This window comes from Sorex araneus, chromosome 3 (genome assembly GCF_027595985.1).
Source record: "Sorex araneus isolate mSorAra2 chromosome 3, mSorAra2.pri, whole genome shotgun sequence".
Taxonomy (NCBI): Eukaryota; Metazoa; Chordata; class Mammalia; order Eulipotyphla; family Soricidae; genus Sorex; species Sorex araneus.
Genome location: NC_073304.1, coordinates 53881223 through 53908366, shown reverse-complemented (window position 1 = coordinate 53908366; position 27144 = coordinate 53881223). Strand labels below are relative to the sequence as shown.

The following is a 27144-nucleotide window of genomic DNA, read 5'->3' as shown; positions in this document are numbered from 1 at the left end:
AGAAAGATAAAAAGCATGCAATTTGCTGCAACATGAATGGATCTGGAGAGCACATGTTGAGAGGAGAGGAACACACTCAGAATGATCCCTCTCATATGTGGGATATAAAGAAACTTCATAGGGGAGTATCAAATGCCCAATGGCAATAGAAATGAAGAGCAGGAAACTGGTTTCAGTAGGAAAGGGTGGGAGTGCTAAGTTAGAGAAGGGAACACTAGGGCAATAGAAAAGGTGAAAAGTGCCTGCCTATGTGGAGGGCAGGAAGGATATTGGGGACATTGGTGGAGGTAATGGGCAGTGGTGGAGGGACTGGGATTGGAACGATATATGCCTGAAATTCAATCATAAATATCTTTAACTTTGTATTCAGGGAGGGAGGGAGGGAGGGAGGGAGGGAGGAAGGAAGGAAGGAAGGAAGGAAGGAAGGAAGGAAGGAAGGAAGGAAGGAAGGAAGGAAGGAAGGAAGGAAGGAAGGAAGGAAGGAAGGAAGGAAGGAAGGAAGGAGATAAACCAACCCCAGGGCATCAAATATACAAGGCAGGTGTTCTACTTCTAAGCAATCCCCAGGCTGAAATTTTGTTTTTGTTTTGTTTGTGGAACCACACCCAGCAGACCCCAAGGCTGATTCCTGGGGCTCTGCACTCAGTGGTAACTCCTGGCAGGGCTCACTGGGAAACTCACGGGGTGCTGGGGATTGAACACAGGCTGCATGCTCACAAGACAAGTGTGTTTCCACTGTATTATCCTTCTAGCTCTTGAAAATATGCTTTATGTTATAAAATTTTTTCTTATGAAAGATTACTGGATCAAACTATATTGAACAACTGTTATTATTTTTCAATAATGTTTGTTATTTTTAATAGTGAGACCAAGAAGCAATTGTTCAAGAACTTTAAAGCGAATTCCATTTAGAATTTTTTGTAATGACATTTGACTGATAGGATTTACTTGATGCCAACAGTGGATGATTTTTAAGGAGAAGAATTATTGGCCCAAATTGGGACTAGCATCACCAGGTGTGGTACTAGGCACCTTGGACAACCACCACCACCACCACCACCACAACAACAACAAAACAAGCAAATCATATAATCACCTTAACTAAGTGACACAATCTCAACAACACTAGTTTTAGACTACAATTAGTGCATAGTAATTTAAAAAGAAAGAGATTATATTTGTCTATTGATGCTGATAAAATAGCAGTTACTTTGGAAAAGCAATCTATCAAATTTTTGGAAGCGATTAGGAAGGTATTAACAGTAAACACAAAAAGTTTTCAAAAGCAATTCCAGCCAAGGGATAGGCAAAGTTAATTTAGTTTTGTCTGCAAGATACACCCGTATGTACAGAAGTACATTTCAGGGACAGAATGATAGTAAAGCAGGTGGAATCGCATGTGGCCGACCTGGGTTCAATCCCCAGCATGGGTTCAATCCCCATATAGTCCTCTGAGCCCACCAGGAATGATCCCTAAGTGCACAGCTAGGACTATGCTGGGTGTGGCCCCAATCCACTCCCCCCATCCCCCCCTCTAAAAACAAGTTTATTTCAATACTTAATTCTCCAAATCAGGACTTTGCAAACCATGACTGTGGGGCAAATTCACCTCACTACTAGCTACTACTGTAAATAGTTTTACCAGAAATCATCCATGCTCATTTTTTTTTTTTGCCACTTTTGCACTATAGAGCACAGGTACTGGAGTAGTTAAAAGAAAGACTAAATGGTCACGAAGTGTAAGGATATTTACAATTTGGCTTTTAAAACAACAGTTTCAAACTCTAGTTTTACTACTACCATCATTAAAAAATATTTAAACAAAACTAATTTTACATAAACTTCAAATTTTGCACCAGTATTCGACTATTTCTTTTTTAATGATTCTTCTAAATTAATCAAATTAAAACCAATTCTTATCTCCAAGCGTCCTTCATCCAGGGCACTTAGCTCTCCTCTTAACAAGTTCTTAGGAAAGTCTAACTTAAAGATGTAAATGGCTAAAGAAAAGCCAAAACAAACAAAAACAAACATAAAACAGAAGCACGAGGATGAGTAAAGTTTAAGTGTTCTGGGAGGGAGGGGTCATGCTAAGAATTGAGAATAAAAAGCGTTGGCGGGGATCAGAGAGAGTACAGTGGGCAGTGCACTTGCCTTGCACATGTTCAACCATGTTCAATCCCCAGTACCCAACATGGTCAGGTCATCTGAGGCCCCAAGAATCCTGATCCCTAAGCACAGAGCCAGAAGTAACTCCTGAGCATCACTGATATGACCAAAAGTACAAAGTACTTTAGTATTTCGGAGTCCATTTGACAGCATCATTGAAAACACTGTGTAAAACAATAATGTAGAATTAAAGACGACGGTACCATTAAGGAAGTAATGCAGAATTTTAAGAAGTGAAAAAACAAAAAGTTAAAAAAATAAAGTAAAATAAATAGTTGAATTATTATTTTTGGTTTTTGGACACCTGGTAGCAGTGCTCATGATTTACCTCTGGTGGTACATGGGAGATGATAAATGGGCTGCTAAGGACTAAACCCAGGTTGGTTCTGTGCAAGGCAAGTGCCTTATCTGGTATACCACGTCCCCTCAAATTATTTTTAACATATAGACAGTTAGTTTAAGAGTATAGAATCTATTAGCAACAATTCTATAAGAAAGCCTTTACCTATCCAAACAGGCGAACAGTCCAGATTTTCCTCCTACTGCACACAGTACTTTGGGAGCACAGCGAGGCCGTGTGACCAAGACTGTCTGATGAGAGAGTCTATGTTCAGGCATAAAGTGGTACTTTAGAGCTTCATTCAAAAGATGTTTACAAGTGCGATCATCACGAATAAGATGATTTGCTTCATAAAGTCTAGTGAGAAACTTAACACTCAGGAGTGGTAATCGCACGCTGTTAAGTAGCTGTGCTAAGTATTTCTGGCGTTCTTGTACATCATATTTGATCCAAGACTCAAGTGCATAAAACACAGTCTCTTCGGTAGCTACATTCAAGCAGTCATTGGAGACGATTTCATCCAAATCACCATGTGAAAGCTCAAAAAACTCTTCAGTCTGGCAAACAGCTTCAAAATTCTGACATATGTATTTAGTGGCTGCCAAATAAAGATCATGACAGCCGTAAGTCTCTGCAAAACGAGAAATTCCAATGCAATTACCAGGATCAAGCTGGCTTTCAAGAAAAGCGCAACATTCTTTCAGGACAAGTTTTATCTGGAGTAGGTTTGCTGCTGGAAGGAGAGATTCAACTGTGTCCTGTGAAATAAAAACTGTCCCCGTGTAGGCATACTCGACAATGGCCTGGAGAGCAGCTTCATCAATGCACTGAAACTCAACTTCACTGTTCTCTTTTTCAGAAAGGTTTCCAGTGAACATAGCTTTGAAATATGGGCTGATGCTGGCAAGTACCACTTTGTGAGCATGGATTTTAACATCACCTACTCGAAGAATGATGTCACAGAGTTCGTGATGTTGACGAAGAAGATTCAAGCCCTGAAGAAGTTGTTCAGAGTGTAAGTGGGTTATATTAGCAAGCATGTAGGTGGGGGATGTGTGTTCCACCTATAGAAAGACAAAAAAAACAAGAACCATTACTTCAAAATAGTATTATTTTTATGAGTCTTTTAAAAATAGCATAAATCAATCTTGTCGCTTATTTGCGCTTTTACTGATTTTTTATTACATTATACACTAGACAAGAGGTGTTAAAAAATTACAAGGAATATTAGCAATCATACAATTTCTTCCCTTTATTTCAGCTATTAGAAAAGAGACTGAGGCCATGTTCAAGGCTACTTTCCACACGCTCAGATGACCTCTCCCAAGAGGGGATGAGCCTCATTCAAGACGGGATGACCCTCACTGGAGAGCGGACCAGCCAGAAAACCCAGGTACATGGGAACCCGTGACTGAAATCTCGAAGCCCGCTTGGATTGGGACTGGGTCTCCTGACCCCAGCTCCCCAGTTTTCCAGTAGCTTGGCAGTCATACCCATAAACCGCCCCTGGCGCCATGTAATCTCATCAATGGCCAAGACCCAGAGAGTATATAAACTAAAGTTCCTGGAAGAAAACGACACAGAATTTCCTGGACATTATATTTTATCCATAACATGCAATACAAAACATATTGTCTAGCATTGCCTCTTTGGCAAGTTTGAGTGGTGGTGAGACTGGTATCGAAATATAGAATGTAACCAAAGTAGAGAGAGAGTATGGGGGAAATTGTCTGCCACATAGGCAGGGGAGGGGTTGGAATGGGGGTGGGGTGGGGGAATACTGAGGATTTTGGCGGTGGAAAATGTGCACTGGTGAAGGGATGGGTGTTTGATGACTGTATGACCAAAGCTCAAACATGAAAGCTGTGTAACTGTTTCTCATGGTAAATAAAAAAAAAGGGGGGGGGTGGGAGGAAATAAATAATAAATAAACATTCTGAATAAGAAAAAGAAAAAGTAATGTGGAGTTCAAGTTCAATCAGCTTAATCAATGGCTGAATAAATAGCAGTACTCCTACATTATTAAAAAAAAAAAAGGCTGAAATATTATGTAATATGCTCCCCAAATCACAAAGTCTCTTGAAAATTCTTTTGGATATGAATCTTGCCAATTTGTTTATTTTTCCCTTAAAGTCAAGTCTGACCTATCAGTGAAACCAAATGAAAATATGTGTGTGTGTGTGTGTGTGTGTGTGTGTTGGGGGGAGGAAGGAATGGAATACATTTGCTAAAAAGAAAATATCATTTTGAAACACCATCACAGGAATTCTGCTATTTTTCTCAATAATGAAACCTACATCTACCAACATAATCAACGGATAATTTCACTGGAAAATTTTTATGTTACTTTTCACATGCTTTTCCAAAGAGTATTTTGGAGTTATTTTAGTGTTGAATTTAACAAATATACCATTATTGTCAGCTAAGTAAACAAGAAATTAACATAAAATCTGATGCTCTATAGCGAAGACAACAGACTGTCTAGACCAGCATTCTCAAAGGGGGAAGGGTATTCCAAGAAGTCACAGGTGAAAATACATGATATATAGAATGCTGGGAATCAAACTGGGTCAGCTCTGTGCAAGGCAATCCTTAACCACTAAAGTATCGCTCTAGCCCAGGGTTAATGTAGTTTTTTATTTATTTATTTATTTATTTTGCTTTTTGGGTCACACCCAGCAATGCTCAGGGGTTACTCCTGGCTTTGCACTCAGGAATTACTCCTGGCAGTGCTTGGGGGACCATATGGGATGCCGGGGATCGAACCTGGGTTGGCTGCGTGCAAGGCAAACGCCCTACCCGCTGTGCTATCGCTCCAGCCCCTAATGTAGTTTTTAAAAAAAACTTTTCCTACTTGCAACCCCTTTTCTATCCCCAAAAAGAGTTTTTCCCAATCCCCACTTTCAGTTGTTACTTCATTCCACAGGGGGCCTCCATGTAGTTTAGTAAATTTGGACCTCTGAGTGGGAGAGACAGTATAGAGGTTAAAGTGCTTGTCTTGCATGCACTTTGGTTCAATTCCTGGCATCACATAGTGCCATACATAACATGCCCCCATAACCCGAACCATTGGATAGTTTAAAAACGCAATACCCTCCCCATTCCCAAAATAAGCTAAGGTCTTGGGCTGGAGTGATAGTCAGCAGAAAAGGTTCAATCCCTGTCACCCCATATGATCTCCTGAGTACTACCAGGAGTAATTCTTGAGTGCAGAGACAGAATAACCCTTGAACATTGTGGGGTATGCTACCATCCCCATTCCCCCAACCCCAACCTTCCAGTTACCAAAAAAGAAAAAAAAAAACCTAGAGTCTAGACCTTATCTCCTTAAGATAGGGTACCAGATAGTATAGAAATCAGGTGATGTGCCTAGCATGTGAACATCCCCAGTTCAATCCTCAGTACCACCAAGGGTAATCTCAAACAGGAGCACCTGGGCATAGTGCAAATACCACCACCCTCCAAAATAAAAATCACTAAAAAATTTTGAGTAGAGGGATTGGAGCAATATTACAGAAGGTAGGCATTTGCTTTGATGAGTTCAATACATGGATACATGGTCCCTGAGTTCCTCAAGGAGTGATCCCTGAAATCAGAGTGAGGAATAAGTCCTGAGGAGAGGAGGAAGGAAAAAAGAGAGACAGCGGGGGGGGGGGGGGGAGAGGGAGAGAGAGGGGAATGGGGGGGAGGGAGAAAGAAAAAGAAAGAAAGGGAGAGAAAGATGAAGGAAGGAAGGAAGGAAGGAAGGGAGGGAGAGAGGGAGGGAAGAAAAGACTTGAAAGAAAAGACATACAACACATGCAGAAAACTTAAAAGTGAAAGAAGCTAATCTGAAAAGGTGATATATTGTGATTCCAAACACAAGTTACTCTGGAAAAGACAAAGCCATGGGAACAGTAAAAACACTGATGGTTGCCATGGATTAGGGTCAGAGCGAAGGGTGGAATAAACAGACAAAACATAGAGAATTTTTGGGAGTGAGGAGGTTGTTGAGAGGCAGTGCTAAGGGCTTTCTCCTGGCTCCGACATCAGAGAACCATAAGGGTTGCCAGGGATCGAGTGGGGTCAGGCATGTTGTAAGGCAAGCACCTTACCTGCTTTACTGTCTCTCCAGCTCCTGTCCTTTTCTTGTGTCTTCTCCCAGAGATGGTAAAGTCCATGACTGGTTGGCTGGGATTCAGGATATTCACCGAACCTGTATTTCCAGTAGGCCCAAGAAAAAAAGAAATTTTTAAAATAAATTGTTTCTCACTTGATGAATGGGAGTAATTTCTGCCCCTAGTATCCCTATTTGGGCTAGATGAGATCGTATGAATAAGATTTTACCTTTTCTTTTTGTTGCTGTTGTTGGCTATTTTGGGGGTCACCACCCCAAGGAGCTCAGGGCTTACTCCTGGCTCTGTGTTTGGGATGATCATATGTGGTACCAGGGATGGAACTCAGGTTGGCCATGTGCAAGGCAAATACCCTAACAGCTGACATACAGCTCTTGTCCTGAAAAATAAATTTTATTTCCTAGCTCCGCCTAATGAAAAAACCTAGAAACTATTAATGACCCATCCATTAGTAAAGAGTATGTCTAGCACCTATCTATGCTCCTTAGCACTGTTTATTTTTTAAGGAACAGAACATTTAGGACAAACATCTTGTTCATCTTGTTTGAGTCATGAGACAAAATATTTCAAGATTAAGTTTGAAATTTTTACTTACTAGGTAACAAGAAACCATCAATAATCAGGGCTATAAAGACCTGGAAAGGGGGTAACAAGAAACTATCAATAAGCGGGGTTATAAAGACCTGCCCCAAACAGTAACAATAACAGGATTCATTCCCCTGACCATGAAAGAGCCTCCAATCATTGGAAAAGATAGTAAGGAAAGGCTGCTAAAATCTCAGGGCTGGATGAATGAAGATGTTACCGGTACCTGCTCAAGTAAATCAATGACTAACAGATGACAGTGATACAGTGATAAAGACCTGAGGAACCATATTAAATATGCACTCACGATTCAAAGATGTGGCAAAGAGATCACCAATAATGATGGAACTGATTAAAACACACTGGGATTATTTAGATACATGAGTTCACAGTGGTAAATAAAATGTTATCTAAAATAAGTTCTAATTGATCACCCAAAGGAGGATGCTAATAAACCAACTCATTCCTTGAAACATAGTAGAAGCAAAGAATTAAGCATCTATCATGCCTTTTCTAAACTTACTATAACACACTGTTACCAAATATGTCACATACTGCATACCGACCATACAGCCTAGGTACTCAGTAGGGAATACCATCTAGCTTTGTGTAATTCGATCCTATGACATCCATATAATGATGGAATCACCTGAGGAAGCATTTCTTAAAATATACCTCTTAAAACAAAACAAAACAAAACAAAAACATACCTCTTGTAATTAAGTGACCATGACTATAGATGAAAGTAAACTTCTCTTCATAAAAGTATTTCAGTTAACTTAAAAAAAAGAAAATAATAAATACCACTATTTTTCAATCTTATTGAACTAATGAGTATAAGCAATAATTACAAATGCTGCAAACACTACACAAAGAAAAATAACCAGACATCAGACTTCTGATGGAAAAATAGTTCACCCATTGTTAAGCATTATTAAGGCCCTTTCCTAACTAAGCAAAATCAAACATGGAGTCAACAGTCTATATTCAATTATTAGCTTACAAGAAATATAGAGAATTTTAAAAAGAATTTTACACCAGAAGGGTACAATCAGCCAAAACATGAGACATTTATATATACATATAAAACTTTTATATATATCACATTTTATATGTACCACTTCAAATGAACTGAAACAAATAAAAGAGAATGAATCTACAGAATATAATAAAACTAAAAGACATAGCAACTCACACAACTCCTGAAACATAAACACAGGCAACATATACATGCATACACACATATACATTGTTTGGGAGACTACTGGAAATTTATATATAGTGGAATTATTGATTATACCAACTGATAATTATTTTTTTTTACCAACAGTGAGGTTGTACTTATTTTTTTAAAGAGTTATCGTTTACAAATACATGCTGAAATATTTGTAGATGATCATACTATGATGTCAGAGATTTGCTTCAAATGAATATGTAATAAGGGAGTTGAAAGAGATGTACTCAATGTTGTGATAAGTGCTGAAGCTAAGTGATGAGTACTTGGGGATTCAACATACGGCTCTACTTTTGTTAAGTCTTCGAAACTTTGCAATGAAAAAATATACGTGGCACCAAATTTAGTATAAACCTTACTGACAAAATCACACAGTAAGAAGATAACACAGGGAGTAGAATTTTTCTTTAAATTGGAACGGTCTCTACTCTAAAAATATTACAATGGTGAGTCAGTGGGGAAGTCTCTTGCCCTGCACATTGCTGTCCTAAGCTACATTCCCAGCACCAAATATCCCAATCTCTTCCAGGAGTGATTGTTGAGCACAAAATATTACAATGCTGAACAGTGTATATCTGCTAAAATATATTTAGTGAACCAACTGGCAACTGTTGCCGCCTCTGACAAGATTAAATCATTCTTTTGGGGCCAGAGCAAATGCATAGCAGGGAGGGTGTTTGCCTTGCACGTGGCTAATGCAGGTTCAATTCCCGGCATCCCATAGGTCCGCCATCACGACCAGGAGTAACCTCTGAGCATCGCCGGGTGTGATTCCCCCACCACCCAAAAAATAAGTTATTCTTTTGTTTTGGGGCACACTCTGTGATGCTCAGGGGTTGCTCTTGGCTCTGTACTCAGAATTAGTCCTGTTTGTGTTCAGGGATGCTAGGGATAGAACCCAAGATGTTTGCAAGCAAGGCAAGCACCATAAATGCTGTACTATCATTCTGCCCCAGGGCTAAATTATTCTATGAACGCAACTAAAACACTTTTATTTGATTGATAAAGGGTGCCAGTTACTGTTTAAATGTATTAATTTCTTTGCTTCTCAGAGCAATACCACGGGATTGGCATTGTTATTATTTTCCTGTTTTATAGCTGAAATCTGAAGCAAAGAGACAGTAAGTCAAAGCAAGATTAAACCTTGGTTCTGTTGCTAGAGTTCTTAAATATGATGTTCTACTGCCTCACTTATAAACTCATAATTTCTTAGTATTATTAAAGTCTTAACCAAAACAAAAAACTAAAAAGGTACAGAGCAGATGTGTCAAAAGAGATGGCATATGCATTCACATACATTCATGTATGCTATGCAGACTGGATATAACAGTTCATCAGAGACCTAAAAAAGATTCATGGAATAATCATTACATGTTTAAAGTAGCAGGTTTTTCTTCTCTAACATTCTGGCCATAAATTTTAATACCATAAATTAATGCTTAGGAATACTCTAAAATTCAAGTAACTGGGCTAGTCAGTAACAATAAATGGTATCTATCTGAAAAGCTTTTAAAGGTCGTAATATTGCATTTCACTTCAAATACCATTATTGTAACATAAATATCCACCATATAAAGATATTAGATAAAATTAACCCTAAACTTTTCATGGTCTATAGCAGCTTCACAAAGGTATATTCTAAAACGAAGCTAATAAAGGTCAAGCTGTGAGTTTAGTTACTTAATTGACACGAGTTACAAAACAGTGGGGCTGAAATCAGCTGGGAGGCAATTATCTGCAAGGATGAGAAAATAAATGGTGACTAGAAGTGAGAATTGTTTATTTAAAAGTTTAAAGATGCTTTTCTATAAAATGTGATTTAAAATTAGGAAAATACTTAATTGAATCAGCTCTTTTCTTAAATTTTTTCCCCTACAGTTCAACTTCCCTCACAGAAGTCTTCAATTAATGATGTATAATTTTATCAATGAGATTATGGAATAAATTGGTATATCTTCCTTTCTTTTTTTTTCGCTGAGATTGATTTTCATCATATCTGGAGAAACAAAAGTGTAATTAGAAGCATGTAAAAATATGAAAGATAATTATCATGGATTCAGAAACACATAAATAATTCAGAAAACAAGTTCTCAAAGCCATTTATTACTACACCCAAGAAAAGCTCTAAATTACATAATTAAACCATCCACTGAGAAACTAGTTACAACTGATGTGAAATACTGTTAATTTATATTTTAGTACTTTAAATGAGACAAAATAATTTAAAACTATTACTGTTTTATTTATATTTTTGCAGAGCCAAGGACTGAACACAAGACATCACACATACCAGGTGTGTGAGTCATATTCGCATCTCTGGCCCCTAACGGTAGAGTTTTGAGTCAGAATGGAAAAGCACAATGGTACTGGCCTGAGACATGATACCGTAGATAATGCACTTGCTTTGTACATAGCCAACCTGGATTCGATCGCAGCACCCCAAATGGCCCCTGGAGCCCTGCCAGGAGTGATTCTTGAGTACAGAGCCAAGGGTAACCCCTGAGCATTGCTAGGTGCGACACCTACACAAAACCAAAACTACAAAAAAGCAAGAGCCCAATGGCTTTGGAATGTAAAACAAAGTTATGAAAATATATCACTAAGAAACTTGTTTAATCCTGATATATTTTAAAAAGCTCAATTTTAAACTTCAGTGCTGTTACTCAAACAAAAACTTATTCAGAACATAAACCTAAAAAAGATTTAACTAAATAAACTGTATTAAAATATATATGAATGGCTAATCATCATCATCATCATCATCATCCCGTTGATCGTCGATTTTCTCCATCGGTCTCAGTAACATCCTAGCCCTGAGATTTTAGAAGCCTCTTTTTACTAGCCCTTCCCAAAGGTGCTGCATTGGAGGCTCTTTCAGGATTAGGGGAATAAGATCCATCATTATTACTGGTTTTGGAATATGAATACACCACGGGGAGCTTGCCAGGCTCTCCCATGTGGGCAGGAAACTCTCGGTAGCTTGCCAGGTTCTCCAAGAGGGAGAACTAGGCTATAAGATGTCGCACAGCCGCAAAGCAGCTAATCATAGAAAAACTATAATTTTATCCTCTAACATCAAGTCAGTCTCTCTCTGTCTCTGTCTCTGTCTCTGTCTCTGTCTCTGTCTCTGTCTCTCTCTCTCTCTCTCTCTCTCTCTCTCTCTCTCTCTCTCTCACACACACACACACACACACACACACACACACACACACACACACACTTTTTGGGTTACACCCAGCGATGCTCAGGGGTTACTCCTGGCTCTGCACTCAGGAAATCACTTCTGGCGGTGCTTGGGAGACCATAGGGGATGCCAGGGATCAAACCCAGGTCCAGTTGCATGCAAGCCACTGTACTAACTCTCCAGCCCCCATCAAATCTCTTTTTAACCAAAGTTATTTCCAAGGATCTAAGCAGCTAAACCAATAGAATTTCACTCCTTCCTCTGCTCATTACTCTCCAGTGAAAATATCTGTAAAGTGTACCATAGTTCTAATGCATATGATACAACCTTAAAAATTATGAGGACTTAATGAGTTAATCACTTAAGTAGATAGCAGAGCACAGTCTATAGCAAACACATAATTGAGTGATTTTATAATTAACGCTTTAATATTAGACTTTTTATATACACGGAATTTCTTCATACTATATCAAATTAAAATACTACACTATGCAGTATTTCCTAGCTTAGAGAATTCACATTGCTTTCCAATATTCCCCAAAGTCTAAAATTTTGGTAAGAACAACAACAACAAAAAAAGGTAAAACCATTATGGTTCAGCCAACCAATTCACTGTCACTGTCATCCCGTTGCTCATCGATTTGTTCGAGCGGGCACCAGTAACGTCTCTCATTGGAGCTCTCCGAAGGAGCAGAGGAATCGACCTCGGGTCGGCCGCGTGAAAGGCAAACACCCAACCGCTGTGCTATCGCTCCAGCCCCTGCTATTGCTCCAGCCAACCAATTAATACTTTTATTACTGGTCATCAAGATAAAGATGTTTTGGGGCAGGCAATAGCTTAATGGGCCCGAGCACATAGAGCTATGGGCTTGATCCTGGGCACTGCTCGGTCTCCTGAGCACAGCTGGGAGCAACCCCAGATCATTCCCAGGTAAGGCCCAGAGCAAAATAATACTTTTTTTTTTTTTTTTGCTTTTTGGATCACACCCGGCGATGCACAGGAGTCACTCCTGGCTCTGCACTCAAGAATTACCCCTGGTGCTGCTCAGGGGGCCATATGGTATGCTGGGAATCGAACTCAGGTTGGCCGCGTGCAAGGCAAACGCCCTACCCGCTGTGCTATCACTCCACCCCAATAGTACATATTTTTTAAGGAATTTTTTTAGGGCAGTTGCCTTTACCTTAAATTCAACTAAAAAAAAAAATGGCTCGAGTGATAATACAATTGGTAGGGATTTCACCTTGAGGCTGACAGGGGGTTCATTCCCCAGCATCCCATATGGCCCCCCAAGCATCGCCAAGGGCAATTCCTGAGTACAGAGTAACTCCTGAGCATCACTAGGTATGGCCCCTAAACAAACAAAAAAAATATCTATTACAAACACTAATTCAATCCCCAAACTTAAGTAAATTTGTTATTTTAAATATATCCTTAGCCAACTTCTTGATAGACAACTTTCAGTTCTGTTCAAGTAATATATCTAATATTGTATTCTATCATTCTCAGATTTCATTAGAAATTTGGGGATCAGGATTTGGCTAGCAGGATTTGTATACAAAAATGCACTGTGCTTAATCCCTGGCACCACAAAAAGATTTTTCAATACTCATTTTTTTAAATTTCCCCATTTTTTGAAATATCAGAATACGTTCATAAGTTGTTTTGTAATGGAAATAAGCAATTTGCTTATTACATGGATGAGGTGTAAATTCTAAATAACAAAATTTTTAAACGTTGTTTTTAAATAAAAATAAATAATCTACATTAAACGGATGAGGTGCAAATTCCACAAACTAGGTATTATAGTAATACGGTACTAAATCTACATATACTTCAGTAGAATATAGCGAACTATAGATCAAAGCAAACAAAGATTCATGTTGCTTTAAGTACCCAAGTCCCTTGAAACATATTCTCTATAGAGAGGGTAATTCTTAAGTTTCTACCATACTGTGATGATGAAATATCGTTCAAGATTTTCCAAGTTCTTTTCTTTAATTTCATGATTACTACACAACCTCTACTTATTCAACTTGGACTTCCCAACTTCTTGGATACAATAAAGAAGTACACTGGATTTGCAATCTGAAAATTCTGATCACTCTTATATCAACATAAACAGGCATTCTAATGTGTACATTCTAATATGTACAGCATTCTCTAGTGTGAATTAGCTTCCTGAAATTTGAGTATATGAGTAAAAGAACAAATGAGTTTCTATACAAGATCTAGATATTGTTTTTATTAACTGTTATAATTACCATTCTCTTTACACTTAGCCTAAAATTCAAAAACTTTTTTCCTAAAGTTTGGAGAGGCCAAAGATGTACTCAGGGGTACAGCTCTTGCCTTGCATGTGTGATGCCCTCGATTCCACGCCCAGTACTGGGTGGAAAAAAGTATTACTCGGCCTACTGATATATTATGCTAGCCAAACTGAATTCCAGGAAATTCTTGTCAACAATCACATGACCAGAATCAAAGTAACAATGTATAACCTAATTCTTTAAAAATATAAGGATGTGCGCTAGAGAGGAGAGATGGCACAGGGGTTAAGGTTCTTGCTTTGTACAGGGAAGACCTGGCTGACTCCCTGCTACCTGATGGTCTCCTGCCACCCTCCCCCGCCTGGGTGGGAAAGCTCTCCCCGCACCGCAGGGTGTGGCCCAAATCTCTGGCATCAAAAACCAACCAACCAAATGTCTATGGTTGCCTATATCCCCAAGACTCATGCACATTTGTGCTATTCCCAAAATGAAAGAAACCTACGATATTCAAACTGTGCTCTCCCTCTGCCCCCTGCCTTCTTGGGTCACACTAGGCGGAGCTGGGTGGGGGCGGGGTGGGCTAGCCTAGTTTGGGGCTCAGGGGTCCCCTCTAGCGGTGCAGTGGGGAAAATCTCTAGGCGGTGAAAGGGCTCTAACTAGGCGGTGAAAGGCCCCAGTAAGGAGCTACAGCTCTTAGTCTCTATCCTCTCTCTCTCCTTCCTCCCTCCCCTCCCCTCCCTCCCTCCCTCCCTCCCTCCCTCCCTCCCTCCCTCTGTCTCTCCCCGATCCTTCAAGTTGTGATTTTAAGACAACATCCAACAATTATTTCTGAATTTACATCATCAAAAACTATTGATAATTGGTCTGTCATATGTGACTCAACTAAGACTTGAAAGTATTTTAAAGAGACATTCCAGGTACTGGAGGACAGAGTCGGAATCCTTGTATTTGAAGTGCATAAAGTGGAGATCTAAGTAATAACTTCGACTTTTCTCACTGGCTCATTAAAAACGCACAGAGTATTCCTTTTTAAAAAAAAAAAAAAGAAAGAAAAAGGAAAACAGGGGCTGCAGAAATAGTACAAGAGATAGGGCGCTAGCCGCGAACATGGCCAACCCGGATTCGATCCCGGCACTCCAAATTCCCTCCCTCCCCCTCTACCCCCGCAGCACGCCAAAAGTGGTCGCTGAGCACATATCCAAGACTAAGCCTTCAGCACCGCCAAGTGAGCCGCCAAACAAAACAAAAGTAGAACAGATCTCTCTCTCACCCTCCAGCGAATTCCGTCTCACGCCCAGAGAGTTCATCTCTTAGATCTGCCTAAGCCTCCCTTGCAAGACGATGTTTGGCAAACTCAGCTCGCCAGAAACAAAGAAATGTCCACTTGGAGCTTGAAATCTATCCGGCGGGATTCTCTTAGAACCGTGAGGTCCAAGAACTTCCACCGCTACCGAAAACGACTTGACAAACAACATCCGTTTCTAAGAGACTGAAGCCGCAGGGCCGCGAGAGGACCCTGCAGGGATCCTGCGTTGGGACCACTGGGGCGCGGGGGCGGGGGGCGGAGGGGGGGGCAAGGGGAATGGAACAGTTCCACAGATTTTGGGAACTCGTCAGCCACTGGAGATGAGCTCTTGGGAGCCATACATCAGTCTTCAGCTTCCGAACGTTTCCAGAAAGAACGGAAAGCGCTGAAGAGAAGGGGAGTCAAGGGCGGGAGTGGGGGTGGGGCGGGGTGGGGTGGACCAAAAGCCACCACTTCCAAACCAAGAATCCTCCGGAGCTAGAAAACGAAACTAACAAATGACGAGGGCTGGATGGACGAAGGAAGGGCCCCCCAAACCAGAGTTCTGAAGGTTAAAAAAAAAAATTTTTTTTTTTTTTTTTAAAGAAAGAACGCGAAGTAAGGGCTGGGTCAGGATCTCCCGTTCGGGTCCGCGGACAGCCAGAAGGAAAAGGATCGCACTGACTCCGGGTGGTAGAGCGCAACGCGTTTCGAACGGTAACGAGCCCTGCAAAGAGAAGATGTCGCCTCTCTCTCCCTCTGGCTCGCCTTCATTCCTTTCACCGGAATGAAAGGAATGGGGCACTGGGGCAAAACTGTGCCAGAGCACAAACGGCGACGGACGACGGCCTAAGAAAAAATACCTGAGTGCCAGGAATCGCGCCAGCAGCGACAGGATGAAGGGCGGTGGACAACGGGAGCCGAGGCGGAATCCTCGCTCGCTCACAGGCAAAGCCCAGCTCTTACGGGTGGGGCGGAGAACTTCCGCCCTGGACCCTAACGCGTCACTTCCGGCCGAACGCCTTCGCCCCGCCTCCCTCGTGACCGCTCCTTCCCTCACACGTTCGCGACGTTCGCGACGCTCTGGCTCCCCTTTCGGGGGGCCTCCGAACTAGTCTTCGCCCCTGACGTACTACATGACCCATCAGGCCTCACGGCAGATTAATTTCCGGGTGAAGTGGTCCGCGCTGGGGACATCACCATGGAAGCGATCGGTTTGGTCACGTGGCGCCCCTGGTTACGCCTGGTGGCAGCTGTGGGGTCTGGGGCTCCGGCGGGGGCCATTTTGCCGTAAGTGGCAAAGAGCGGGAGTTGGCAGCTGGCTTAGGCTGTGCCTCGTCTTCCTCTGCAGCTCGCGGCTTGGAGAGGAGCAGAAGGCTGGGCTCCATCGAGCCCTTCGGAGACGATGGTAGCCTCCAGCCTCCGCCAGCCGAAGACCCTCCATGGCGGCTGCGTCCACTGCGCTGCTCCTGCTGCCGCCCCTTCCAGTCCCCTGTACCTACCGCCTCCAGAGCCGCAGTCGTCCTTCCGCCCCAGAGACTGATGCTAGTCGAGGTAGGGGCATCATGAGAGGAGAAAAGAACTACTGCTGCCGCGGAGCTGCGGGAGACCATGGATCCTGTCCCCCGACGCCGTTGCCTCTGGCCTCGGCCCTCCTGCTGCCGGCCGAGGGGCTCGCGAGTAGTTGGTCTGCATCGGGAGGTGTCGGCTCCGGGGGGGATGAAGACGAGACGCGGCTCCTGCAGCTCCTGCGGACCGTGCCCGATCCGTCCGAGGCCTTCCAGGCCCTGCAGACGGCTCTGCCGCGGCGGAGCGGCCGCCTGGGCTTCCCCCGGAGGAAGGAAGCCTTGTACCGGGCCCTGGGCCGGGTGCTCGTGGAAGGAGCGAGCGAAGAGAAGCGGCTGTGCTTGCAGCTTCTCTCGGACGTTCTCCGGGGGCAGGGCGAGGCCGGCCAGCTGGAAGAGGCCTTTAGCTTAGCCCTCCTGCCCCAGCTCGTGGCGTCCTTGCGGGAAGAGAGTCCCGCCTTGCGCAAAGACGCGCTGCAGATCCTGCAGGTGTGTCTGAAGCGCAGTGCGGGACAGGTGCTGAGAACGCTCATCCAGCAGGGGTTGGAGAGCACCGACGCGCGGCTCCGGGCGTCCACCGCCCTCGTGTTCCCCCTCCTGCTCGCTCCCGAGGATCTGCTGCTCGGCCTCGATCTCACCGAGGTGATCATATCCCTTGCCCGGAAGCTGGGCTATCAGGAAATCGAGGAAGAATCGGAGACGGCCTTCTCTGCCCTCCAGCAAATCGGGGAGCGACTCGGGCACGAGAGGTTCCAGTCCTATATCTCTCGCCTGCCGTCGGCCCTGCGGAGACACTACAATCGCTGCCTCGAGTCCCACTTTGGGAGTCAGGTTCCCTACTATTTGGAACTTGAAGCCTCTGGCTTTGCCGAAGACCCCCTTCCCTGTACAGTGACCCTTTCCAACAGCAACCTTAAGTTTGGGATCATCCCGCAGGAGCTGCATTCTAGATTGTTAGATCAGGAGGACTACAAAAACCGGACTCAGGCGGTGGAGGAGCTCAAACAGGTGATCAGCAGCTTTAACCCAACTTCAACCCCGCATTCGAGCATCGTGGGTTTCATTAGCTTGCTGTATCACTTGTTAGACGATTCTAACTTTAAAGTGGTCCATGGAACGCTTCAGGTCCTTCATGTACTGGTGGTTCGGCTTGGCGAGCAGGCCCAGCAATTCTTGGGACCCGTAATCGCAGCCTCGGTCAAAGTGCTGGCAGACAACAAATTGGTGATCAAGCAAGAATACATGAAGATCTTCCTCAAGCTCATGAAGGAAGTGGGTCCTCACCAGGTGCTTTGTTTACTGCTGGAACATCTCAAACATAAACATTCCCGAGTGAGAGAGGAGGTGGTGAATATTTGCATTTGCTCCTTGCTCACCTATCCCAGTGAGGATTTTGACTTGCCCAAACTGTCTTTCGATCTTGCCCCCGCCCTGGTAGATAGCAAACGCAGGGTGCGCCAAGCAGCTCTAGAAGCCTTTGCCGTCTTGGCATCCTCACTGGGGTCAGGTAAAACCAGTGTCCTTTTCAAAGCTGTGGATATGGTTGAATTGCAGGATAACGGAGACGGAGTGATGAATGCTGTTCAGGCCAGATTGGCTAGGAAAACCCTCCCAAGGTTAACAGAACAGGGATTTGTGGAATACGCAGTCCTCATGCCGTCTTCAGCCCAGGGTAGATCCAGCCATTTGGCACCCGGAGCAGATACGGACTGGCTTTTGGCTGGTAACAGAACTCAAAGTGCACATTGTCATTGTGGTGATCACACGAGGGATAGCATGCACATTTATGGATCTTACAGCCCAACTATCTGTACCCGAAGAGTATTAAGTGCAGGAAAAGGAAAAAGTAAATTGCCGTGGGAAAATGAGCAGCCTGGGGTCATGGGAGAAAACCAGAGCTCCAATTCCAAGGATATAGACCAGGTATGCATCTTCTTTGATGTTTTGGGTTGAAACTATGGACGAGTTTATAATGAAAATGTCTCTAGTTACTTGATGGGTGAGGTCATTTGAGGGTTGTTATTCTCTGTACTTAAATAAATTTGAATATTAGTATAGTAAAGGCACCTATCACCTGATTGCATGGGATCATTTCTTGGGCATCCTGCTGGATGAATTGTGTGGATTAAATTTGAGGTACAGTGTGACATAGACAATAACTGAATTTCAGTTTTAACATGTCTCTTTAAGTATATCAGTTATTTCCTTAAGGCATTGAATGCCTAAAAAGGCATGGGATGAAGAGCTAAGGTGAGGATGATGTGACCAGTTCTATAAAATATAGGGAAGGTCTTAGACGTACTTGGGCAATCACAAATTTGTTAGTAAGAGGAAATACAGAGAACACTGTGCAGATATTGAAAATAAGTGATTTCAGTAGAAAAGTAAATCTTCCAAGACATGTGCCATCTTAACCAAAACCCCCAAAGTAGTTTTTTGTTTTATTTTAAAAATCCAAGTATACAGATAACTTAAAATAGGTTTGACTTGCTTTTTCAAGCTCGTGTTCTCTCTTGAATATGCCCCTCTCTCCCTCTGTCTCTCTGTCTCTCCCTCTCTCTCTCTCTCTCTCTTTTTCTCTCTCTCTCCCTCCTCTCCTACCCCTATATTTTACTGATGAATATCTGCACACTTTGTACTTATTACTTACAGTTTTGTTATTTGTGATACATGTTTACTGAACCTGTTTTGGGGGGTGGGAGCATACCTAGCAGTATTCAGGGTATACTCCTGGCTCTGTCCTCAGGGTTCACTCCTGACAGGGCTCAGAGGATGGTTTGTGGTGCTGGGATTGGGATTGAACCCTGTTTGATCATATGCAAGGCAAGTTCCCTACCCTCTGTACTATTTCTCAGGCCCCAAAGGAACTAAGACTTTTCTGTTTGTTTTTGTTTGGGGGCCACACCCAGCTGTGCTAGGGGCTTATACCTGGTTCTGAGCTGAAGGATCATTCCCGGAGGGCTTCTGGGACCAAATAGAGTGTGGGGGATTGAACCCAGGAGGGCCACGTGTAGGGCAAAGTGCCTCACCTGCTGACCCCTTTGGTGAACCATTTAAAAATTAGTTATGAGTGTTGATAGCTCATGGCTAAATATGTCCATGTCATCTAAGAATGGCATCATATCAGTATCATAGCTCACATGTCTAAGTTTGTGTTTTCCCATTCTTGAAATGAGTTTTCAGGACTAACGTTTAAGATGCCTCATGTTGTGTCTAGCACAAAACACCTGCCTGTTTCTTTTAAGGTCATCTGTTTCCTCTTAAGTTTTGGCAATTAGAAATAAAGATTTTATATATATATATATATGTATATACATACACATATATGTGTGTATATAGATATTGTGATCAGGAGTTTCAGTTCTTTTGGATAACAGTAATGAGGATGATGGCTGGATTGTATGTTTGGTTTTATAAGAAATTATTGAGGTTTCTTCAAAAGTGGCTGCAGTCACTAATTGCATTGTCAGTCATCTCTGCAATGAATGAGTGTTCTTGTTGCTGTGTGTTCTCACAAGCATTTGGTGTGCTCCGAGTTCTGGTTTCAACACTTTGACAGGTGTGGATCTTAGTTCATTGTTTTAATATACAGTTCCTTGATGTGGACATTTTTTCATGTGCTTGTTTACCATTTGCTTATCTTAGGTGTCTGCTGATGTGTTTTGCTAGATTTTAATGAAGTTGTTAATTTTGTTGAATATGAAGAGTTCTGTATTCATTTCTAGTGACAGCCCTTAACAGATTATGTCTTTTGCAATTTTTTTCCTGGTGTCTTATTGTCCTACCTTACTGAGACAGATTATTATTTAATTTTAGTGATAAAATTTTATCACTATTGCATCTTAGCAATTCGTCTATGGAGTCTACTTTTGTTTGGTGTTATGTCTAAAAAGTAGTCACAGAGCTGGAGAGATAGCACAGGTAGGTAAGGCACCTTACACAGAGCCAGCCTAGATTTGATCCCCAGCACCCCCTATGGTCCCTTGAGCCCCACCAGGAGTGATCCCTAAGTACAAAAGCCCTGAGCAGCCCTGGTGTGACCCAAACAGGGGATGGAGCCATAATACAGTGGGTAGGGCGTTTGCTTTGCACGCAGCCTACCCGGGTTCGATTCCCAGCATCCCATATGGTCCCCCAAGCACCACCAGGAGCAATTTCTGAGTGCAGAGCCAGGAGTAACCCCTGAGCATCGCTGGATGTGACCCAAAAAAAAGCAAAAAAAAAATTTTTTTTTAAAGGCATCAGCCACCTAGGTTTACTTTGCTACCTGCTGATGACCTGTTGTGTGTACCAGAGCACAAACTTTTATTTTTTTCCTTTTTGGGTCACACCTGGCTATGCACAGGGGTCACTCCTGGCTCTGCACTCAGGAATTACCCCTGGCGGTGCTCAGGGGACCATATGGAATTCTGGGATTCAAACCCAGGTTGGCCGCGTGCAAGGCAAACGCCCTACCTGCTGTGCTATGGCTCCAGCCCCTCAGAGAGCAAACTTGAGTGTGCCCTAACACCTGTACTGTCTCCCAGGCTCTAGATTCATTTTATGACATACATATCTAGTTGTTCCAACACCATTTATTTAAAATACAATCTTTCTTTATTGGTTTGACTTTGTTCCTTTATTAAAGATCAGGTAACTATTTCTGTGGATCTATTTTTACGATTTTTTGTTTGTTTGTTTGTTTCATTGGCCTGTTAACTTTTTTGCCAATACCTGAATTTCTTTTAGTATCTTAATATCTTGATTTCTGTAGCTTTATAAATAAAATCTTGAATCATGTTGTGTGGTTCTTTAGCTTTGTTTTGTTTTCAGTATGGAGTTGGTTATTTGGGGCCATTTCATTTCTCCATTTAAACTTAATCAGTTTATTGATATCTATAAAACAAATTGCTAGGATTGGGTGAAAATTGGATTGTCTCTTGATATAAAATTGCATTGTGTTTTCTAGACAAGAAAAAATGATACCTTGACAGTTTTCAATCCTACTCATAGACATAGAAAACTTCATTTATTTTGCTTTTCTTTCCTTTTTCCTTTTTGGGTCACACCCAGCAATGCACAGGGGCTACTCCTGGCTGTGCGCTCAGGAATTACTCCTGGCGGTGCTCAAGGAGTATGGGATGCTGGGAATCGAACTCGGGTCAGCCGTGTGCAAGGCAAATGCCCTACCCGCTATGCTATTGCTCCAGCCCCATATGGGGATCACTTTTGGAGGTGTTTGGGTGACTATATATTTGTTGTTGTTTGTTTTTGGCTTTTGGGTCACACCTTGTGACACTCAGGGCTTATTCCTGGCTTTGCACTCAGCGATAAGTCCTGGTGGTGTTCTGGGAGATGGCGGGGGGAGGATATGGATTGCCAGGGATCAAACCCAGATCAGTCATGGGCAAGGCAAACACCTCCCCGATGCTGGGACCTTATATTGTATTGGGAATTGAATCTGGGTCGATTGCCTCAAAATAGATGCTTTAACAAATCTTGTACTATCTCTCTGGTCTCATCATATTAACCTTTGTACTATCTCTCTGGTCTCATATTAAGTTTTTTAGTTGATTATTTCAATTGCGTTGTGACTTGTATGTTTACCTTGTATCCTGTTACCTTTCTATAATTGCTTATTAGATTCATGAGATTTTTGTTTTTGTTGATTCTTTTGATTTTCTAAGTATAATAAGATTAGCAGTATAATCTTAAAAGACATTTTCATGTTTCCTTCATCTGTGCATCCATTATTTCCCTTTCTTAACTGCTTTCTTTTCCAGTATGATCTTGAGTAGATGTGTGGCAAGTTATTGCCTTTGGATTTTAGCAAAAAAGGTTTGACTCTTTCCATTATTGTGATACTAACTGAAGATCTTTCTTTTTTTTTTATTTGGCTTTTTTTTTTTTCTTTTTGGGTCACTCCCAGCAATGCACAGGGGTTATTCCTGACTCAGGCACTCAGGAATTACTCCTGGCAGTGCTCGAAGGATCATATGGGATGCTGGGAATCGAACCCGGGTTGTCTGCGTGCAAGGCAAATGTCCTACCCGCTGTGCTATCACTACAGCCCTAACTGAAGGTTTTTTATAGCTTGTGACTTATAAAGTTGACTAGTTCGCTTTCTGGTGTACTGAGATTTTTTTTATCATGCATAAAAATTATAAATATTTTTATGCATGATAAAACATGATTAAAAACATGTATAAATATTTTTGTCATACTTTTTTTACATTCATTGATAATGTGTTTTTTAAAATCATATTATCATGGATAATGTGCCTCTCATGTGTTTTTTCTTCTTTGAGATAGAGTTTTCAGTTGTCAAATCTGCCTTTGTAAATTTTGGGGAAAATCCCACTTGTTTGGCCCAGATTTCTCAGTTCAAGTGGCTGAATATTTTGGTCTGTAGTTGTATGGTTCCACAAGCATCACTGGGAGTGATTCAGACACAGATCAGGTGTGACTCCTCCCCCATTCCCACTGTTGCTCCCCAACAGGCCCCAGGGCCTTATCAGGTATGGCCCAAAATAACAGCAACAAAAATCCTACTTGATTATGTTCATAGTGTATAATCAATTACATGTTGCTGAATTCAGCTTGCTATTTTAGCTATAATTGACATACCTTCACTTGCTAATATTTTGAAGTTTTTTAGCAGTTATGTTTATAAGATATATTGATCTATTTTTTTTCTTCTTGATTTCTGTCTCCTGAAAAAGATCAAAGCAAATTGATACAATTTGTTTGGTGATGGTTTCCTAGAATTCACCAGGGAAGGCTATAGATACAGAGTATAATGGGTAAGGTATTGGCCTGGCATATGGCCAACCCAGGTGTGATCCTTGTCATAGCATATGGACCCTGGAACACTGCCACGAGTGATCCCTGAACACAGAGCTAGGAAGAACCCCTGTGCACTTCTGGGTGTGGCCCACAAACCGTAATGAACATCAGTAACTATCTGAGATGATTATTTTAGCAGGTTATTAATTATTGATTTAGATACCTTGATTCTCTGTTCGGCAGATTGTGTTTTCTAAGGAATTGGTCCATTTATTCTAGATCATTAAATTTCTGAGCATAAACTTATTTGTGATATTCCTTGATGTTAATATCTGTGGGCTCTGCTCTATCTGTAGTGTCCTCACTTTAGTTTTTGATGCTAGTATTTGCATTTTTTTTTCCAATCTCTGCCAACCTATATGATTCCCAGAGTGCTTCTAGGAGATCCCTGAGCACCGCTGGGTGTAGTCAACAACAACAAAAATTTTCTTAGATTGTATTAGACATGCATTTCCATCAGGGTTGTTGATTATGGGTAGTAAATTTTGTCAGTTAGGATAGTAGACTGGAATGCAAGGTGGTTAGTGACCTACAATGCCATTTATTACCTATGTAAGTGAGGATGGCATAGTATCATGGGGTTGCTAAATTAGAAACATTCTTTTCACTACTTAAGTTGTCATTTAATTTTTGTCATTTGTATTTGTTCCTTCCTGGCTACTGGATGTAAATTGAAAAGGTAAGGTACAGATGCAGTGAAGTAAGAAAGAAGGAAAAATGAACATTTCTATCATAGAATTAAATCTGTTCATCTATCTGCCTTTATGTGAATATTTCTGTCATATATTAGATACATTTACTTTTCTTATCATACAAATTTCTTAACTGGGCCTAGATTATTGTGTATTGTATATTTTCACTCCCCAGTAAACAACACAAACTTGCTAATTCATAATTTTGTTCTATTAGTTTTCAGCTTATGATTTCATCCCATCTCCAAAATTAAAGCCTTCTCCAGGTCAATCATCAGTCAATGATGATTTATGTTTTAGCAGAAAAAGAGTATCAAGAAATTTATTTCAGAATAGTCGAGATTTTAATCCAGATTCTCTTCCTGCATGTGCCTCTGGTAAGTAAAAGATACAGGTACTTTATATACTGAACCAAGTTACGAGTTTCTCTGAGCTTAATGGTTTATTTGGGGGTTCATAAAATTTATAATTAGACAGTTCAGTTTCACTTTTTTCTTATAGGTTAAAATCTTTTCAAAGATTTGATAAGAATGGATACTTTGACATAACTGTCTCAGAAGACTGTAGAAATGTTTCTCACTTTTAAACAATAATTTAAGGCAGTACTTACTTAATCAGCCATTCATATATATTAAGTATCTTCCATGTTCATGCACTTTTCTAAATACTTAATATATATCCATTAGCAAAAGAGAGAAAATGGGCCAGAGAAAAGCTCTGCGAGCAGAATGTATGCTTTGTATGTGGAACATTTAGGCAGCGCCGCATGTTCCTCTGAGTACTGAGTCAGGAGTACTTCCCTGAGCATCACTGGATATGGCCAAAGATGGTGGTGGGGAAGGGCGGAATGGAAGAGGGAAAACTTTTTGTATTATAGATTTTACATTTCAGCTGGGGAGAAGCAGTCATTTTTTAAATTTTTAAATTTTTTTTATTAGTGAATCACCGTGAGGTACAGTTACAGACTTACAACCTTTTGTGCTTGTGTTTCAGTCATACAATGATTGAGTACCCATCCCTTCACCAGTGCCCATTTTCCACCAACAATCGTCCCAGCATCCCTCCTACCATCCCCCCATCCCCCCCACCATCCCGCCTCTGTGGCAGGGCATTCCCTTTTGCTCTCTCAGAGAAGCAGTCATTAAATAAATGTTAGCCAGAGTATGTCAAATGTGGTATATACTGTGGAGAAAAGTAAAACAGAAGAGGAATTGAAAAGAAAACTCACTATTTTAAATTATGTGGAAAAGTCCCTAATCACAAGGAAATATTTGCAGCAAAATTTCTAGATAACAACATAGAAAAACAAATAGTTCCAGTAAGAGCAAATTATCAGTGCAGATTATGGGACACATTGAGAAATATCAGAGACGAGTATGACTGAATTGAAATGAATAAATGTGTAAGGGAAAGCAGAAATAGACTATTAAATGAACTTTGGCTTTTATTCTAAATGAGAAGCATTTTTTAAAATAAAGAAAAGAGTGGAGTGATAGTTGCTTTCCTTGCATGCTGCTGTCTTGGGTTTGGTCCTTACACTTCATATGGTCCCCTCAGTCTTGCCAGGAATGATCCTTGAGTACAGAGCCAGGAGTAAGCCTGGAGTACCACCAGGTGATGCCCCTAACCAATGAAATATAGAAAAAGTTTAAAAAAGAGTTTATATCAGTTGTGTTATGTTTTTCAGTCTTATTTTGTATATTACATTTAAATGGGTTCCAGTCCTGCACCCTCTTCCTCCTTCCCCTGCCCTCCTTCTGTCCCCCATCCCTAAATACTACACCAAACTAGGCTGAAGTAGGGTAAGAGTGAAAGTGAAAATAAGTTTAAATAGTACTGGTAGGAGTTCATAAAGACCAGGGTAGTTTGTAAATGTGGTAAACTGCAATAGGCTTTTCAGTATCTGTTGATTGTATATGTATAACTTGGGGAATAGAATAGATATGATTAGATATGATCCATATGAGTTACAGAAAGTAGATACTAAAGTAATTCAGAGTATGTGATCATTGTAATGGGTCATATTAGTTAGAAAAGGTGTTAAAGTGAACATAGTATTCACTTTTTTTTTTCTTTTTGGGTCACACCCAGCGATGCACAGGGGTTATTCCTGGCTCATGCGCTCAGGAATTACTCCTGGCGGTGCTCGAGGGACCATATGGGATGCTGGGAATCGAACCCGGGTTGGCCGTGTGCAAGGCAAATGCCCTACCTGCTGTGCTATCTCTCCAGCCCCTAGTATTCACTTATTTTGGGGTGCATATGATAGAGTTATAGAGAATGTATGAAGAGAGCAAAGGTTTATACTAGGAATTGAGATATTCTGGAAGGTGGGTAAAAGCAAATTTTAATTTAGATGGCCAAAGATAAATTGGAATATGGGAACATCTTAGGTACTAGACTAAAAAAAAAATTGAGCTTTTTTTTTCTTTTGCGTTATGGGCCACATCAGCTATGCTCAGGTGTTACTCCTGGCTCTGCACTCAAGAATTACTCTAGGCGGTGCTGAGGGGACCATATGGGATGCTGGGGATTGAACTCCAGTCGGCCGCATGCAAGGCAAATGCCCTACCCTCTGTACTTCTCTCCGGCCCCCCACAATTTGAACTTTTAAGCATATCTGTGAGTTTTTCCCTGATGTCACCTGTTCAGTAGACCTTGTTGTTTGTGCTTGGCAGCTTTGCTGTCTGTGATCCCCAGTTGAGTAGTATACCTAAAGGGTGCAACCCCTGACAAACACTGTAACTAAAAAACGTGTGTAAGTATTACTGCCAGAAAGTAAGACACAGTAAGAACTTGTATGAACACCACAGAGACCTCTCACATAAAATAGATGATGCAGATTATTACTACAATAAAGACTCAGGAGAGGAAAAGATTAT

The 27144-nt window shown here is 41.5% G+C and overlaps 2 protein-coding genes across 5 annotated transcripts in view; one reads left to right on the top strand and one right to left on the bottom strand.

Moving 5' to 3' along the window:
• The window catches only part of KLHL28 (kelch like family member 28), a 28532-nt gene extending 12355 nt beyond the window's left edge, over window positions 1–16177 (bottom strand). The window contains exons 1-3 of one of the 2 annotated variants that reach the window (XM_055132873.1): window positions 16044–16177; window positions 6604–6704; window positions 2675–3573 (exon numbers count right to left, since the gene is read on the bottom strand). In XM_055132873.1, coding sequence (XP_054988848.1) covers window positions 2675–3573; window positions 6604–6669 — 965 coding nt within the window. In that variant the 5' untranslated portion in view covers window positions 6670–6704; window positions 16044–16177. Of the gene's footprint in view, window positions 1–2674; window positions 3574–6603; window positions 6714–16043 lie in introns of both variants that reach the window. The other variant, XM_055132872.1, reaches the window with a different exon arrangement.
• A 234-nt stretch (window positions 16178–16411) lies between these two features.
• Window positions 16412–27144, top strand: part of TOGARAM1 (TOG array regulator of axonemal microtubules 1) — a 71871-nt gene continuing 61138 nt past the window's right edge. For all 3 annotated transcript variants that reach the window (XM_055132903.1, XM_055132902.1, XM_055132901.1), the window contains exons 1-2: window positions 16412–18668; window positions 24480–24639. In XM_055132903.1, the coding sequence (XP_054988878.1) occupies window positions 16623–18668; window positions 24480–24639 (2206 nt within the window). In that variant the 5' untranslated portion in view covers window positions 16412–16622. The remainder of the gene's footprint in view (window positions 18669–24479; window positions 24640–27144) is intronic.